Source organism: Larus michahellis, chromosome 3 (genome assembly GCF_964199755.1).
Source record: "Larus michahellis chromosome 3, bLarMic1.1, whole genome shotgun sequence".
Classification (NCBI taxonomy): Eukaryota; Metazoa; Chordata; class Aves; order Charadriiformes; family Laridae; genus Larus; species Larus michahellis.
The window spans coordinates 94894481-94911329 of NC_133898.1; the positions used below are offsets into that span (position 1 = coordinate 94894481).

Here is a 16849-nt window from a genome sequence, read left to right on the forward strand (position 1 = left end):
GACTGCTCTGAGCAGGTTTGTGTACAAGGACATTCTTCTTCCTCCCTGAAAGATCCCCCTGAATAATAATGGAAATGCGGTTATCTGGCTACCGGCATACATCTTCCCATCCCCTCCCTGCCTTCCCCCACATAATAAGAAGCAACGCAGCATGAGATTGATTTGTACAGAGAGGAAAGCAACCAAAAAGACTAGGAACTGCTGAATTCACACTTAATTTAGGTGGTGGAAAAATGAGCAGAGCTGGTACCAAAGGAATTCAGTAATAAGCTTTGAAACTACTGTGCTGGAAGAAGATCTGCTGCCCTTTGAGCAGCAGAGTCCTGGAATGTAGGACAAGAGAGGATAATTTTCACAGCATCTTTGCTGTGTCCTTGGCTTGTCATATGGAAAAGAAGGGCATTATTAAAAATTTAGCAAACCTCCACTGCGCGCAGAAGCTCTCGGTCTGAAAGGCTGGACTGCTTTTTGCACTTCAGGATGTTCAGTGCCCTTTATTGTTGGCACAGGAAAAATAAACATTCAGGTTTAATTTTATAGTAGAGACTTTTGGGTAATTTTGTATTTCTGTGTCCTCACCAACAGAAAATGGTATGTGCTCTGCCTCTTCTCCCACCACTGGCATGAATATGTCAGGGTACTGTTACCTTTTTTCGACAAATTGGCACATTTTGCACAACCGTTTAGCAGCAGACACATTCCATTTCTAGAGGAAAAATAACTAAACAAAGACATTGCAGCAAAGATGTGCCAATGGAGCCTCTCACCTATAGCAACAAAAAAATATCTCCTCCCTTCTCGAGAAAAATGGTGTTTTCAATTCCCTTGCAGAAAGGAAACGAGTGTTTGGGACTGTTTTACATTAAGCCACTCAACTGAAAGACAGCGAATGACACTGGTTAAAGGAGGTGTCAGCCAGACCAGACACATAGACTGTATTTTGTTGAAAACAGAGTCAAATTCAAATAAATTATTTGGGTTTTCCCAAAACAATAACAAAACCAAGAGACAACATGTGCATAGTATGTTTTATTGAACAAAATCCTGCTTCTAATATTTACACAATGAAGTTTAGAGATGTAACCTAGTGAAGCATGGCAATGTGTAACATTCATACAACATCTGGAATATCTTTAAATACATCTGAAACTACTTATTATAGCAATCACCTGCCCATCACTGATTTCATAATTAAGGAAGATTTCAACTGTCTGAAGAACAGCCAAGATGAATATTAAGGGTAGTTGAGTTCAGAGAAAACAGTCTCCTATGTGATTTCCAAACCCAAAAGATCTAAGTAAAATGTCAAGAGTTTTGAAGGTGGCTTCTGCATTTCCCCCTTGTTCTTCTCATCTCTGCAAAAGAAGATGATAAAATAAATTACAAATCTTAAGGCTGAAAGTAATATCCACAACTTAAACACACAGCGCCCTCCATGGTAACCTTACTTTTTAAATTTATGTCATCTTAACCTCAAGGTGTGTGAACTATAACAAAATACTTATTATGTATTAAAAACTATATTAAATTTTTAAAGCTGCCAAGGTAGACATGCAGAAATTAGAAATGCTGCAACTGATCTCTAGTGTCAAGACAACACTAATTACCACCATTTATGCAAAAGCTTTATGATGAAGTGTCTTCCATCCCACTGTAGCATGTTAAGCAAAGTGTTATGTGTTGTTTTTTTAAAGCTCTACTAGATACACTATCAACTATTACAGTGAAGAGGGCTCTTGTAAAAAACCTATAGCCAATACCTTTCCTATTTATCGGGTTTTTTTAAAGATAATTTCATTATTTCTGATCTTGCATGAATTCTCAGCAAGGTTTGAATGCAAGTATAGACTTGCAACAGCCATACTAACAGGCTCGTAGCACTCGCATCTCATATTTGGAGTACTCACCGGCTGTGAATAAGCCGTGATTCACTGGCCATTTGCATGATTTTTGCCATCCAGCAGGAAAACATCACAAACCAGGAATGTTGCGTCCTAGTCAAGCCTCTGGAGGTTGTTTATTTTAGTGGGTTACAGACAGTGCATTATAAAAGGCAGGCAGTCTACCCTGCCACATTTGGGATTCCGTGTTGAAAAAAACCTGGTTGTTGGTCTCAGGTTAAAAAGAAATGATCTTGCACAGTCTCTCATATTTTATTTACCAAACAGGGAGAGGAATTATATTTTTCTTGTGCCTTGAGTTAACCTCTACGAAGCCCTGCCTAATAACCAGGGGTGCAAAGAACAATTACTAACCAAAGTATCTACCGGGTCCCCTCCTGTTGCCCAGCACAACTTACTGGTTGATAAAGGGAAAGCATTAATGTCATTTGCAAGTCTCTCCCAACTGGAGCACTGGTTCTGACCAAACTGTATTGAATGTTGAAACACAACTTCAAACACATGGACGGAAAGAAAAAGAAATTTAAATCATCCCCCCACTATCGTCTAACCTTTAAGCACCAAGATTAAACTTTCCATAAAATAGTTCCATAATGAAGTTCGGAGTGATCACTTTGTATTTTTAGAGACTAAATTTGTAATAGTAATGGTGTCTCTACATACACACACACACACACACACACATACACTCTCATGTCACCTGGCAGGGACAGCTTTAAAATTCAGAATTTGACAAGAAAACAGAATACGCAAACGTGGTAGAAAAAGCTGCGAAAGGTAACAGAAAAGCACTTGGCTATTTGCCATGTCTGTGCTACAGCCACCCCTCAATATTTTATTTTATGATATGGTTTATAAAATTTGTGACTGTTTTCTTCTGTTTCTTCTATTATCTTTCCCCCGCACCCTCTCCTCAAATGAACAGCCAGACACTGTTACACCTACCCAGAAAATGCACATCCATCTCGCTGCTTCTTTTCTCTTTTATCTTTTTTTCCAACTGCAAAGAGTTATCTGGAACACAGCTGCCTACCTGGAAGCTATTTCTCTTATAGCTAGCATAGCTATAAATTTTAATAACTAAGATGCTGCTGAAAGATACAGATTTTGCTCTTGCCCGTCTCATCGGTGAGGTATACAGTATGCATTGTTTAACGCTGCCTTTGAGCAGGAAAAACCATCTGTACTGTCAACCTCAAGATAAGCAACTATGCATGTGTGAGACACTGTCAACACAGGCTGAATCAAACCCAATGTACCTGAAGATAATAAGGCTAAGTTTAGAAATGATTGACTGTAGCATCCGGCTTGAGAGCCTGTATTAGCCTCAGACACAAAGCAGTAAGTTAATTCAGGTGCCTGAGAGGAACCTTTCTGGGTATGAGGTACGTTTGTACGCACAGCCAAATGTATTTCGGGGAGAGTTTTGGTTTTTAAAGAAGATGCAGATTTATTCTTTGTTAATGAGACATACTTACTTGTCTGAATAAGGACAGAAAGATTTTGACACACCAGTAACTTAAAGAAAAGCATACTGTAACTGGTAAAAATAAGTTTGGAGTAAGCATGCCCATGCTTTAATATAGAACCTGTTTCCAGGTCTGAAGAGGACTTTCAAACACTGATAGATCAGGAAACATTATACAACTTCGTGTTACCCAGTAACAAGGGGAGTGTATGGTATCACTGCAGACTTCATTAAATGAAGTTGCGGGTTAACTTCTCACTCAAACTACGGAGATTTCAGGCCATGTTAGAAAGGACAATCTGATAAATACCATTGATATATTTGAAAATTACCACTTGGTTTTTTTCCCCACAGCCTGACTGAAAGCAATAGATGAAGCAATTTCTAGTAAGTTGTCGATTATGAGGGGAAAAGAAGAAGGTAGCCAGCCATGCCACCAGGTTGTATCTAACAGAAATTACTTGAAACATAAACCAAGCAACAATTTACTCAGCTTAGCCATTTCTGTAACTTAAAAGCCAACCCTACATCCCTCTTCACCATGGGGACCTGCTAGCTCCTCTGGCTCTCCAGCAGTAGCACAAGAAGGGGCCCAACTTTTCTAACATCCAGAAGACTATGGCTGTGCTCAAATCCACACAAACTGTAGCACCATTTCTTAGAAAAGATATCCCTGTCTTCCTACATGTGAGGTGGTTTGGAACACATTAACCTCATCAGTCCAGACTGAGGGCAAGTAACATCACTATTAAATATTACACTGAGTAAAAAAAGAAGCAAATGGAAAGCAATCCTTCTGTTTCTCAGAAACATAAGCAAACTCTGTGCAGTGGATAGCAGGATGGAGATCTACTCTAACTGCTGCGTCAAGCACGTAAGACCAATTACCTAATACAGCACACAGAAAAATAAGGCAATAAAGGTTCTTTCTTGGAAAAACCTACGAGCAGCTCATTCTATAACACTAAGATCTAGTCACACCAACAAAATGACGTGGTGTTATGGGCCACACCATCAGGATGTTTCCATAGACAAATCAGAAAGTAGTTTTCTGTGTCTTTACTCTCACTGGTTTCTAGACAGTCACTAATAAACTAGCTCCTAGATATGCTAAATCCACGTTTTCAGCTGGCCAACAACCTCCTCTGATATTGGTGTGTGGTGCAGCCCACAGGAGAAATGTAAATATGAATGCAGATGACTTTTCCAAGTTTTAGTCCATATTACCCCACCAGAAAGGTTTAGTGTGGACTTTCAGTGTGGAAACTGGACTGCATGCAAATTTACTGCAATCTCAGAACTCACTTCTTTCTCCTCATACCTCTCTCAGTTTACCATCCTGTGGAGGAATGGGGCTTAAACTAAGTCTCTGAACCACCAAATGCCCTTGGTTTGTCTCCCCTTGCTTACACATGGGTAAGATTATCTGGTCCTTTGGTATCCTTTGGAAAGGAACATCTCTTTAGGAGAGCTTCACTGACTGTATTACAGACATGCCAAACAAAAAAGAAAATAAGGCTTTAATAAGTTTAACTCAGATAAAAGGCAAGAACAACTGCCGTGAAAAGGATAGCATTCACCACACACTCTGCAAAACAGATCAGAACACTCTTCAATTTTAAGCCAAAGGAAATGCTCTAGTAGGTGAATAGTGGGTGATCTTGGAGAAATATTGCAAGAAACATCGCAAGAAATATTGCAAAAAATATTGCACTACACTATTTTTTGGAGACACTGCCTTACTGGTAGAGTTCCCATTTCACATGCAGGAGCTCCACTATCAGCTATTGAGGGTAAGAAAGAGAGTGAAATGCAAAAATTTGTCCTGAAAGTAAGCATGCATATAAACGAGATTAACATTAAGGTTTCGACAGCCTTCTACCCTGGCCCTAAATATAATTCACAGCTTAACGTATAGATAAAATGGACACAAGAGGGCGCCCCTAATTTAGGGCCCACCTCGGCCCTCCCGGCTTCTGTGTCCACAGCTAGAACCCCCTGACCACCTATCACAGGACCTTCTTCTCCCACAGGAATGTTGTTTTCTTCTTTTCTTTTTAGTTCAGATGTACAAGAGTCATCAAGACTCAATCTCAAGAACCAGGCTTCTTGATTCACTTAATTAAAGGAAGTAGAGCATACAATGTGTCGACAAATTCCTATCAAATTTTGGCCATTAAAGAGAAGTTCTCCCACAGCAACGCACAGTATGAAGTCCCAGTTGGCCACTGCACAGTCTAATGCTACTTAGTATTATATTACAATGAAACAAAGACAAAAGATGTTACAGACTGATTAATAGACCTGTAATAGCAATAGATACTGCTTCACAGACTTGCTTGGTCCCTGAAGGGCTTTGCAAACAGCAATCTTCAAGCATGACCAAATTAAAGAAAATTTATTTTTAGAACACACATTAAATATAAGCCTTGTAATTGTATTTGAACAGAACCGTAAGATACTACAGATACTTCATGTGTTTTCAATGCACTGTGTATGTTTGCAATGCAGTGCCTATATTCGATGTAAATTGTGCTTTATTATAGTGCCTCACAGGATTACAGGCCACCCGGAAGAGTGAAAAATTCTAAAATTTAACACTATGGTTTGCCTATGAAATAGTTGTAAGTCGTTCAACATAGGTGAAAATATATTCTGTGCATTACTATTCCTTTCACCTTTCACTTTATGTTCTTTTCACTTCTCAGGATAAAAGACATTTAATTTTCAGATTGATTAAGCAAGGTAATTAATTTTAAACATTGACTTCAATGGCACCACTTAAATATATTCAGACACCTTTAAGACTGAAGGCCCAATGCCGTAAGAGGCAATTCTTGTTATAAATAAATAACTAAAAGGAGTGGCACTTTAGCCCTAAACCTTGCAATCGCTCTGTCAGAATCCTTACAGACAAACTGTCAGTATATGACATTATTTCTCACCTGTATTACTGCTCAGTAGTTAATCATTTTTCGAAGAGCATCATAGCATTTCCATTTGTCTGGGATGTAGAAAGGCTCAAAGATGTGAGGGAAAGGAGTGTCATAGCCACATACTCTTGAAATAGGAGCTTCTAAATTCAAAAAGCATTCCTCCTATTAACAGAAATACAGAATAAATGTTAGTGAGGCCATTATTTTCAGGAGTCTTGCATCACAAATTGAGGTCGAATGAACTTTGCCAGACTGACAGTCCTGGAAACTCAAACGTTCTATTTATATCACAGCATAAGCAGTCCAGACCAGAACAGTGCTTCCTTTTGCCCAAAGGTCCATATTAAAATAACAACTTGTATTAATGTTATTTTCATTTTCTACATGTGTGTTGCATTAAATCATAGACAGGTTATATTTAGTACATCTGCTATACATCCAGACCAGGGCTGCCAAGAAACAAATATTTTAGAAACAAAGGAGTAAGAGTTTCTTCCCTGTACCACTTTTAAACGTATAGAAAAATTACATAATTTAAGAGTATGTATTATTCGTTGGATACACGAACATCATATTCAAACTTGTTTGTCCCCTTAGATTATTAAGAGTCTGTCTGAGAAACATTAAACAGTTATGGAAATTATGAATTTGAACTCAAGTGGATTTGCATATCACCAACCCTTGAGAGAAATCCATGCTCTACACAAAAGCCCACAGCTTGCGCACTATTCAGAGATCAGATTTGGCAACAACTGTGAGAGTTTCATTATTCGATCTAGTAGGGTACAAAATATTACAAATACACCACATTAATCTGAAAGTAACCTGTGGAAATATGTGCAGCGTTACCAGTTTTAATAACCAGATAAACAACGGGGTTTCAACCTTCCTACTCTGAAGTACCAGAGTGATGGCACAGACCATGAAAATCTGCAAGGAGTACATGCAGAAATAACTTGGCCAGATCAAACTGATGTTGATGCTAATTATCAGCCCCGTTTCTCCCTATATCTTTAGCATATGTGTTTGCTTGCCAGAGCAGACAAATGAAGAGACGAAATATGTCTCCTCCTAGCCTCCCTTTAATGGACTTGCTGCAACTGAGACATCCTGGCCAACTTCCCCTGTACTTGGCTCAACAAAATGGAAGGTGAAGGATTATCTACCAGCCCTTTTCCACCAGGTCCACAAGGAAAACAGTCATAGAGCTACACTTTTCTGCAGCAAAGTGCTAAGTGTTTTTTCAGACTGATGAACTGTTTTGAATGCACGTTGCCTTGCAGTCCATGGCAGCCTAACTCTAACTTACGGTGCTTTCTATACATCACGATATTTGGCAGCATAAAGGTACTCATAACACGCTGAGATTATAACCTTTTGCTCTGGCTGCCACTTCAGTGCATTGCGAAGTGGCATATTTCTGAAAAATAGATGGAAGTAAAAGGTCAAAGGCGTTGTGTGATTGCGTACAGTGTTATTACATTTATAATGAACTAGTTCACCCAGAAAACTGCAGAGCCTGAATAGGTCTGAGGTAAAAATATATGCAAGCAATATAAAGATTTTTTGAGCTCCATTTTAGGCACTCCTTTGCTTTTCTTTGTAAAGCAAAAAATTCACATTAGTACAAAATGCTGGGAAGTAGAGTGTATTAAATCCTTTACCTGTCCATGAGGTAGATCATGATGTCCTACCCCAACCTGCTGGCAAGGATATTTTTGATACCCATCAGTCCTTGGCTCCCATGCTATGACTGACCAACAAGATGAAGCAGTAGCTTTCAGACTATTCCAAAACTGGCCTGCCCTGACCACCTGTGAGACTGCATTACACCAAAACATGTAAGTGTATTCTGGACCCACAGCCTTCCAGTCCTGCATTGCTGTTTCAGAGTACCCGTCACAGGCCCACTACCTAGGAGAGACCTTTGGTTTACGTCACATCCAGCTCTGTGACATCGGCTCGTCCCAAACAAAGCTTGTAGAGAAAGTTCGTTAGTTTCATTGAAAATATTTATTGCAATATTCTCCATACGTTGGGCACCCCTGCACAGAGCAGCACTGCACCTTCATTACCCGAAGCAGCAGAGAGAGAAACGCTGTCTGTGACTGGCAGGCGGGGTGCTACGCTGCCCTGAACGAGCCCCCAGGCTTGGCCGTAAATACAAATCTCAGCTGGTAACCCAAGCCATACAGAATAGTTGCAAGCACGCATATTCATTAATGTTATTGCTATTATACTTAATTCAGAATAAAAATTAAGTCATAAGACTTTCCAAAACTCCACTTAATTATTTTTTTTCCTCAGGGAGAACCCAAAATAGCTGTCACAAGCGACCCTTCCGGGGTTTTAAAACTCAGCAAGTGCCTTCAGTCTGAGCACACCCTTATTGCTTTGAAACTTGTACCGCTTCAGAGAGCCATGTGGATTCCCCCTCACATGAGTGAGGAAGTCAGAGAGTGAAGCTGGGATGAGCAGCATTGCATTGCCAGACACCATCCAAGAATGACAACCCAATAAAGGTGGAAGAACTCTTAAGTCCGAGCTACTCTCTGTATGTGTACAAACATAGCTCTCTTACTATTATTTTTCTGGGGGTAAGGGGGTGCGTTTGCAGATTTTTAACAAAGTTATTGCACTGTAGGAATAAACTACTTCAGAGGCAGATAAAACAGACCCAAGGTACTTACACATTATCTGACTGAATTCAACACAGTTTCACAAAGATTCACACCCGAGTGGCTCTGACTGTCATAGGGTCATGCATAGAATTTCACGTTGTAATAGTTTATCATGGAGAAAGTAATTTGCCTAGCAAACTGATAACATTTGTGTAACAATGCAATGAATAAACTGCTTACAGTTTTTAGGGTAGCATCATAGAATGGTTTGGGTTAACAGCAAATTGGGATAACAGCAAATTGCAAAGGATAAAAGCTTTTAAGATTTTTTTTTAATAGAGTGGAAATAAAATCATAATCCAGAAGGTGGAGTATAAAGTTATCATCAGAATAATGTATTTGAAAACAACCAAGAAAACGCACTTTTACTTTAGACTGTAGACTGTAAAGAGACAAGAGTCTTGATCTTGCTAAAAGCCGGGCACATACTTAACCTTGGCATCACAGTTCTGATTCAAACCGTAATAAAGCTAATGTTTTTATGACTTTCACCACACTCAGAGGAGGACAGCTAGATTCACTCACAGAATCACACTGATACTCCTGCCATATGCTAAGCATTTGGTCCTCAAAAAAAAAAAAAATTCACAAATCCACACATTTTACAGATAAGCAGTCATAGAAAACAAGCTTAAGGTAATATCTTAATAGGATGATTTAGAGGGAAACCGTGTCTTTTTTTTTTTTTTACAAACATTTAAGGTCGTTTGATAGAAGATACTACTACTTTACCAGACATGCTTTGGATACATTTAGGTATGCAGCAAGTCTTTAGTAGGACTGAGGTCTTCACTTATAACGGACAGAGCCAGTTCTCAGCCAATTTTGTTTAAAATAAAACTAATAAATTTACCAGTTCATGGGGTTTTGATTTATCGTTGGGATCAGTTCTAATTTATGAGACAATATATTCAGTTGTGTCCTTTAAATCCAAATCAAAGTAAACTTTCACAAAGCTACAGAATATGAAGCTGCCTGCTTGACAGCGTTAATTTAGTAACTGTAATCTGAGCAAATGGGATTAAATTCTTCATTAGATGGCATTACACTTTGAAAAATCATAGTATTAGCAAGATCTGTATCCTAATATAAAAAAAAAATATATAGTCTATGGACATATTTCTAACTCATCTTCCCTTTTGAGCTTGAAAAGCACTTAACTCAAGTGATCAGCCCATCAAAAAGCCTACCTTACGCGTATTCTTGTTCAAACCTGCTGCTAAAAGTTAGACTGTAGGAGAAACAAGAGTTCACCTCATCCCGAATATGGTACTGCCACATCTGCTATACATATTGCTGTGCCAGATTTTTTGCACGTTATAGAGAAACACGACTGAGAATATTAAATACACAACATCCAGCTCTTTTTAAGACAAATTAGCAGATGTCCATTGTACAAGCCTATCAGAAGAAGTCTGCTGCAGTATTTAAAAGAGTGATAGAAGATCAGAATTTTAAATTAAATGGATTTACCCCATACTGCTTGGGCATATAAGAGCTGATATTGGCCCAAAGTGCTCTTGCACAATAGGGGAATGCAAGCTTACAGCCTTCAATAAATCCCTGCATATTTCAGAGAGACTGTTTAAACACTCTGACATCTTTCAAGGAAGGACCTTAGGAAAAACCTTAAAATTCAAATGGTTTTGGAAGTCAAGTGGTAGGCATGGGATTTCTGATTCAGTATAAAATGTTTTAAAATCAGTTTTGAAAATCAGTATGAAAAAGTCATACTTATTTAGCAGAACATCCATTAACTTCCAAAATTCAACTGAAGTAAAAAATTATTGTTTTGTTAGGAAAAAAAATACTTCTAAGGGAACAGATGTAGTTATTAGTCCAATATATCCAAATTGTCTTAATTTAAAAAAAATCGGACAAAACATTAAATTGTTACTCTTCCTGCTTCCTAACTGCGGATGTCAAATTCTGGTCTCAGTTATTCAATATGACTTTTGCCAGTTACCTTAATTTGCCTGAATTTCATGCAAAGCCTCCTGGAAAATACATTATTATATTCTATAAAGGCATTTTAATTGGTCACATTATTTAATCTCAAATTTTGATGTTTAATGCAAATTTAGGAAGACTTTTCAAAATGACTTAAGAGCACAGGTCCCACTAAAAATCTGTTCTTGAAATTCGTAGCAATCACTCAAATGTAGCACAGACACCACTTCAAAACAATCTTATGCCTCGATTTTTTGAATAGATGCTAAAACCAAGGACTTGCTAAACGTTGCATGATTGTATTTGAAATGCACCCTCTAGTACTGAATACACTCCCTCTATTTCCCCAAATTGTAATATTCTAGTATGCTAATATGGGAAACTTTATCCAAGTTTATTTCAGCTTTATTTAAGTGTATATTTTACTTTTACCAGAGATTCAGGTACTCTGCTAAATTAGGGTTCTGAGTGTAAACCTCTTAAAAACATGTATGTGCAACTGAGAACTGCAGGCATTTACAGAGATACACAATTGTACAAAAAGGATAAAGTAAGAAAACAAATCCATTATTGGGCATTACTGAAAGAAAACATTACTCATCCTTCTGCAATGTATAGAAAAACAGAGCAATGTGGTTCGCAGTTTAGGGGAAGCGCTTTCAGGCATTTGGCCAATAAGAAAATAATTAAAGAGTTTATTGCTCCAGACCTTCCTTCCTCTGGAGGGAATCTCTATCATTCTATATTCATAGTAAACAAACCTCCATATGCGAACACTGTGACAAGTACCAGTAAATGAGACTATTTAATGTGTAGCTAGCAAGACAGGCAATTCCGAACTGATACTTTTCCCCTTAATTATCCTCATTTGGTCTTATTCTCTTTACTTCCGTATCTTTTGGTTCTATTTCATTTTTCCCCTCTGACTAACATGGACTAAAATAAGTAGAAAGGAAATATGTTTTTATTTTTAAATTCTACTACTATGTAGAATACTCCCTAAGGTGAGAAAACATTCCTTCAAAAATAAATTATTTCTGCAACATTTTATGTGCCAGGGGTGTCTCCCATGCTATTGTTATTTTGCAACACTACCGGTACCCAAAAAAATTAAGAGCTACAAGAATATCATGTGACTACATGCAAACACTGATTTTACAATTCCTTTTTTCAGCACAGCAATTTACTTTCTGTAGGATGACAAACAAAAAGTCGATTTTAAAGACTAATATGCATAGGCAGAGTTTGATTGAAACTTTAATATTTCTTTTGCTATTATAGCTATTATAATAAAAAGAAGACCAAACATAAGGTTAAGGTCCATTACACAAGGCAAACTGTAGGAATATTTTTCATGCAAGACTACTTATTTTTCTTCTGACAATAACTACAAAATTTAGACCCAAGAATGCAGTGGCTAGTTGCAAGGTTTAATTCAGTTGTGGTTTCTGTCAATTAGAACTCTGTATTTTTCCATCTCACCTATAGATTATAAAATTTAAAAAACCACATATATATTCAAAGATTTTTTCAGAGAGAAAACTCTTATCACATTAGAGTTTCACTTTCTGTCCTGATAAATTTGTTCTGATTTATTCATGCTGTTGTCATAAATTAAAGTGTGGGGCTCAAACAGTTAAGAGAACTTATTCCATATTGCTTTGTAGATGATAGTTACATTTATACTATCTATTACTTCCCCATATGGATTTTCAACTGTAAATTACCTACTATTGTAAGAATTAGATGAATCCTACTATAGGTTAATAATAAGCACGGTGATCTCATTTACAACAAAAGCTACTTTTTAAGACAAAGCCTAGATAAAGATTTTCAAAAGCTTTCCAAAGAGGTAGGCGATCAAATCCCATTTTATAAAAGGTGGATTTCATGCAATAAAGCTGACACTAAATACAGATTAAAGGTCTTTTTTTTGGTTTCTGCTTTGAAGAAATGTCTAATTTGAACAGTTTACTTTCAATAACAGAAAAATCAAGCATCTGCAGTTTTCATATGTCTCACAATTGTAGTAGAGTACTTTCCTTGACAGCTGAAAGTACCAAACGCTGCAAATTTTAAACATAATCTGCTTTGACAACATATGTGTTACGTTCTTATGAAGTCACTTCTATGAGCAACATAAGTACTATAAACCCATGAGATATTTTCAAGTTGATATATATCTCTCTATATATACAGTTATCTCTCTCTCTCTCCCTCTCTCTCTCTCTATATATATATCTTTTTTTAGAGGAAACATTTTTTCCAACAGCTTAGCCATTTTCATCTTAAAGTACTTTTATAAATCTCTTCCTCATAGTTACAATAGTGATACATTTTTTCCTCAGAGAACTCTCCAGTTACATGTTGTAAACGTTTAACTTCTATCAGAATTTCTTCCTTCTTGAGATCACTTTAAAACAATCCTTTTATAACTCAGCACAGCTTGTAATGATTCATTTTATTTGTTACCAATTCTTTGAATTTACATAATTAATATCTTGTCAAATACAGAGAAATATTGCACTGCTAAAATTATTTATCTTATGATTGCCAAATAAATAATATTTTTACTTACAAAATACATCAGCAATTAAAAAATAAAGAAGCACTTAGGGGGAAAAATCTCTGTTCTGTGTGATTCATTGGCTTGCTATCATTAGAAAGCAATTAATGGTAAATACCATCTTTATAGAACTGAATCACATAAAACAATATTTATAGATGAAGTCAAATTTACTATATAAAAGATAAAGTATTGTAACATAAAATGAAAAAAAAATTTATAAATAATTCACACCCCTCTTAAAACCATCATGCTAAAATAAGAATTTACTTCAGCTATTTTTAATCACGAGCATTGAATCTATTAGCAGTGAATATATTTCTGACCACGGCACTTTTAGAATCCAGATATATACCACATAATGCAACATTTTAAGAGTAATACTTAATCCTGTTTTAATAATTAAATACTTTAATGCTTAAACCTTTTTTAAACTATGAGATGCTGCATTATGATAATCATCTCAAAAAAAGTTTGATATATGAATTCTCTGTATTAATACCTGTACTAGAAAAGAAAGGGAGTGCATGCGTGCTATAGATGTTTGCTTCATCAAAAGAAACACATGGGATTGGGTGGGAAGGAAGGTGACAGTAACTATAAATTTGTTCTATACCATACACACACACACTTTTAGAAAATATATTTCTACTAAATACCGTATATCTGAAAGGTTTCCCAATAAATGTTCAAGGAATTTGAGCAAAAAGATGTTTAAATTGCAAGCAATGTAAAATGAAAATAATACTAGTGGAAGTAACCCAGACTGTAAGAATACAAACATTCGTATGTATTAACTAAAGTATTTTCGAAACTGCTCTCTTCAGGCAGGACAGAATTTTTGGTGCCATGGCCATAACTGCAATCCTGTAAAATGATGTTAGGTCACTATAGCAACTATGGGGTGGCTACACACCAGCCCAGCCTTGCAAGCCAATGCTGTTAATATGGGCTCTTTTTCTGCTACGTGGAAGTACAGAATCCACAAGTTGATTGAAATATTAAACGAACGTTTTCTGAAAAATCAGTATCTAGAGCATCCCATATGTTATTTTTCTGTAATCCTGGATACTCCGTTTACTTTTGTTGCAGATACATATTTGCATGTTTTGCTCCTGGCACATCATTAGCTGATGAAACTAATGACGCTGAAAGGATATTTTAATTCAAGTCACTGAAAAACGTTTATGTTGCATATTTTTCCAGACCACTTGCCATTTCTTTATATTAAAAAATAACCAATTTACTCTGTTAAGCTCATTACTTCCATTTCACAGAAAGGAATGTGCATAATTAGACAAGGAAAACAAATGAGGATAATGTCTTCGTCGTCACTTGTACCTCTGGGAGTTGTAAACACTCTGAAAGAGGATTTGACCAGAAATTCAGGACAGACTCCTCACTATGAGCTGGATTTTGGTTTTAAAATCCATTATTTTTGGGGAGTCATACCTTTTGTACCTCACTTACACTGCAACACACTGCTCACAGGCAGAATAACATTACTGTTTATGAAATATTCACTGTGAATTTAAAAGGTTCTACGATTTCCAAGAGGGAGAACTGAAACTAACTTCTCCAGCTGCGATATTTTGTGGCTGACAGGTGACACCAAGTGACATGTTTATCTATCTTAGATTTTACAGGGGGTCTCATCACTTTTCATTTATATAACATAATCCTGTTATACTTCAAAGACTTTTATATGGACTCAAGAATATTTTATTTCTTACTTATTTCACATCTCTCTTGAGCTTCATTAGTTGCATTGTTTAAGACACCACCAGCTACCTTAGCAATGGCTGCCTGATGCAGTTGAATTCTCATTCATACACGGGTTTGAAGATTGCCTTCAAATTTCATTTCAGCTAGCTTCACAAATGAACAGAACAATCTTTAATAACCCAATGCAAGATTGATATTGTTTGTTACATTCTCTTTATCAAGTTTACAACACAACCACTCCAACAAACATTCATGGCAACAGCATCAACTTGAAGCTCTTGGGATTAGAGCCTTGGTCAGTGGTTTAGTTATCTTGGTGGTAGAACTGCACAAAAAAAAAATCAGCATCACATTCTCAAGGTATTTACAGAAAAAAAATAACCCAAAAGCCAAACAAAAACCTCCTTTTGTTTACGTCAAACAGCTTATCCTTCCCACAGGAGGAGGTAAATGAATAAAAAGTACTTTTCATTTCTTTCCATCCTATGTTTTATGCAAAAAGGCTAAGACTTTCCTTGAAAGTTTTACACCATTTAAATCCAACCTGGTGGAGTCTAGGACTAGAATTGAAATATATTCGATTCAGAATGACACACTCAAAGGAATTAAGTTCTTCCCAGTAAATTTATAATTTGCATTGTTTAGGGCATGAGGTGCAGCAGCCAGCATGATTCTTCTCCACAAAATAAATGGCACAAGATGGATACGCTTGAGAAGATATAACTGGACTTCCAGGTTGCTAGAATACACTACTGCCTTAACTGAACCATAACAATGCTCTTTGGCAAGTAGGGGTTTTTGATATTTAAATGTAATCCACGAGACGATCACTTCCCATCTTTTTGCTACAAGTACTAGAAATACTATTTTTTCCTGGGCACTTATTGCTACATTGTATCTGACACAATCTAAGGTCTTAACTACAAATTACACATTATACATTATATACCCAAAATAGGACAAAATTCTTCAAATAGACGTTATTTATTCTGCAGAGTACCAAACAACCTTACAGCATGTTCACTAAAAATTATGTTATTCTACAGTATACTGTGCACTTTCTTGAAGTGGCAATTACGAATATTTGCACCGGGACCCACATATCTTCTAAAAACATGCCCTAAGACCCACCGACAGTTAGAATGACTGCCCAGGACCACAAGTATCTGAAGATACTTGGCATTATTAACTCATCTGTTCAGTCAATGATCCTGCAAACTGTTACACGTATGTTAACACAGGTGAATAAGCCAAGTTAAATCAATGGAGCTAAAGCGCCTGCATAAAATTACCCTTATGTGAAAACGTTTGCAGATCGCAAGTCATTTTTCTGCATGAATGAGCAACATAATAAACATTTGTTAAGCTTTTAAAGTGAGGATCATCCTCCTTCTAATTACATCCTACACCTTTTAATCGCAAAGCTAGAAATATCCTACCAGTATAACCAGATTTTATACTTCTAGATTATCACTTATCACCTATCATTCTAATTACTTATTTAAGTATTTTGCAAAAACATTTCTGGGTTAAGCTCAGCATGCCAGAAGTGACTGGAAGGATTTGCTGCTAAGAGTTTTAATAGCCAGTGAGTGGTATTTTTATTTTTACAGCTGTTTAGG

The 16849-nt window shown here is 36.7% G+C and overlaps 1 protein-coding gene across 2 annotated transcripts in view; it reads right to left on the reverse strand.

Annotated features, from left to right (window-relative positions):
* Positions 1 to 1016: 1016 nt before the first annotated feature.
* Positions 1017 to 16849, reverse strand: part of BCKDHB (branched chain keto acid dehydrogenase E1 subunit beta) — a 130438-nt gene continuing 114605 nt past the window's right edge. For both annotated transcript variants that reach the window (XM_074581309.1, XM_074581310.1), the window contains exons 10-11: positions 6315 to 6467; positions 1017 to 1355 (exon numbers count right to left, since the gene is read on the reverse strand). In XM_074581309.1, coding sequence (XP_074437410.1) covers positions 6327 to 6467 — 141 coding nt within the window. In that variant the 3' untranslated portion in view covers positions 1017 to 1355; positions 6315 to 6326. The remainder of the gene's footprint in view (positions 1356 to 6314; positions 6468 to 16849) is intronic.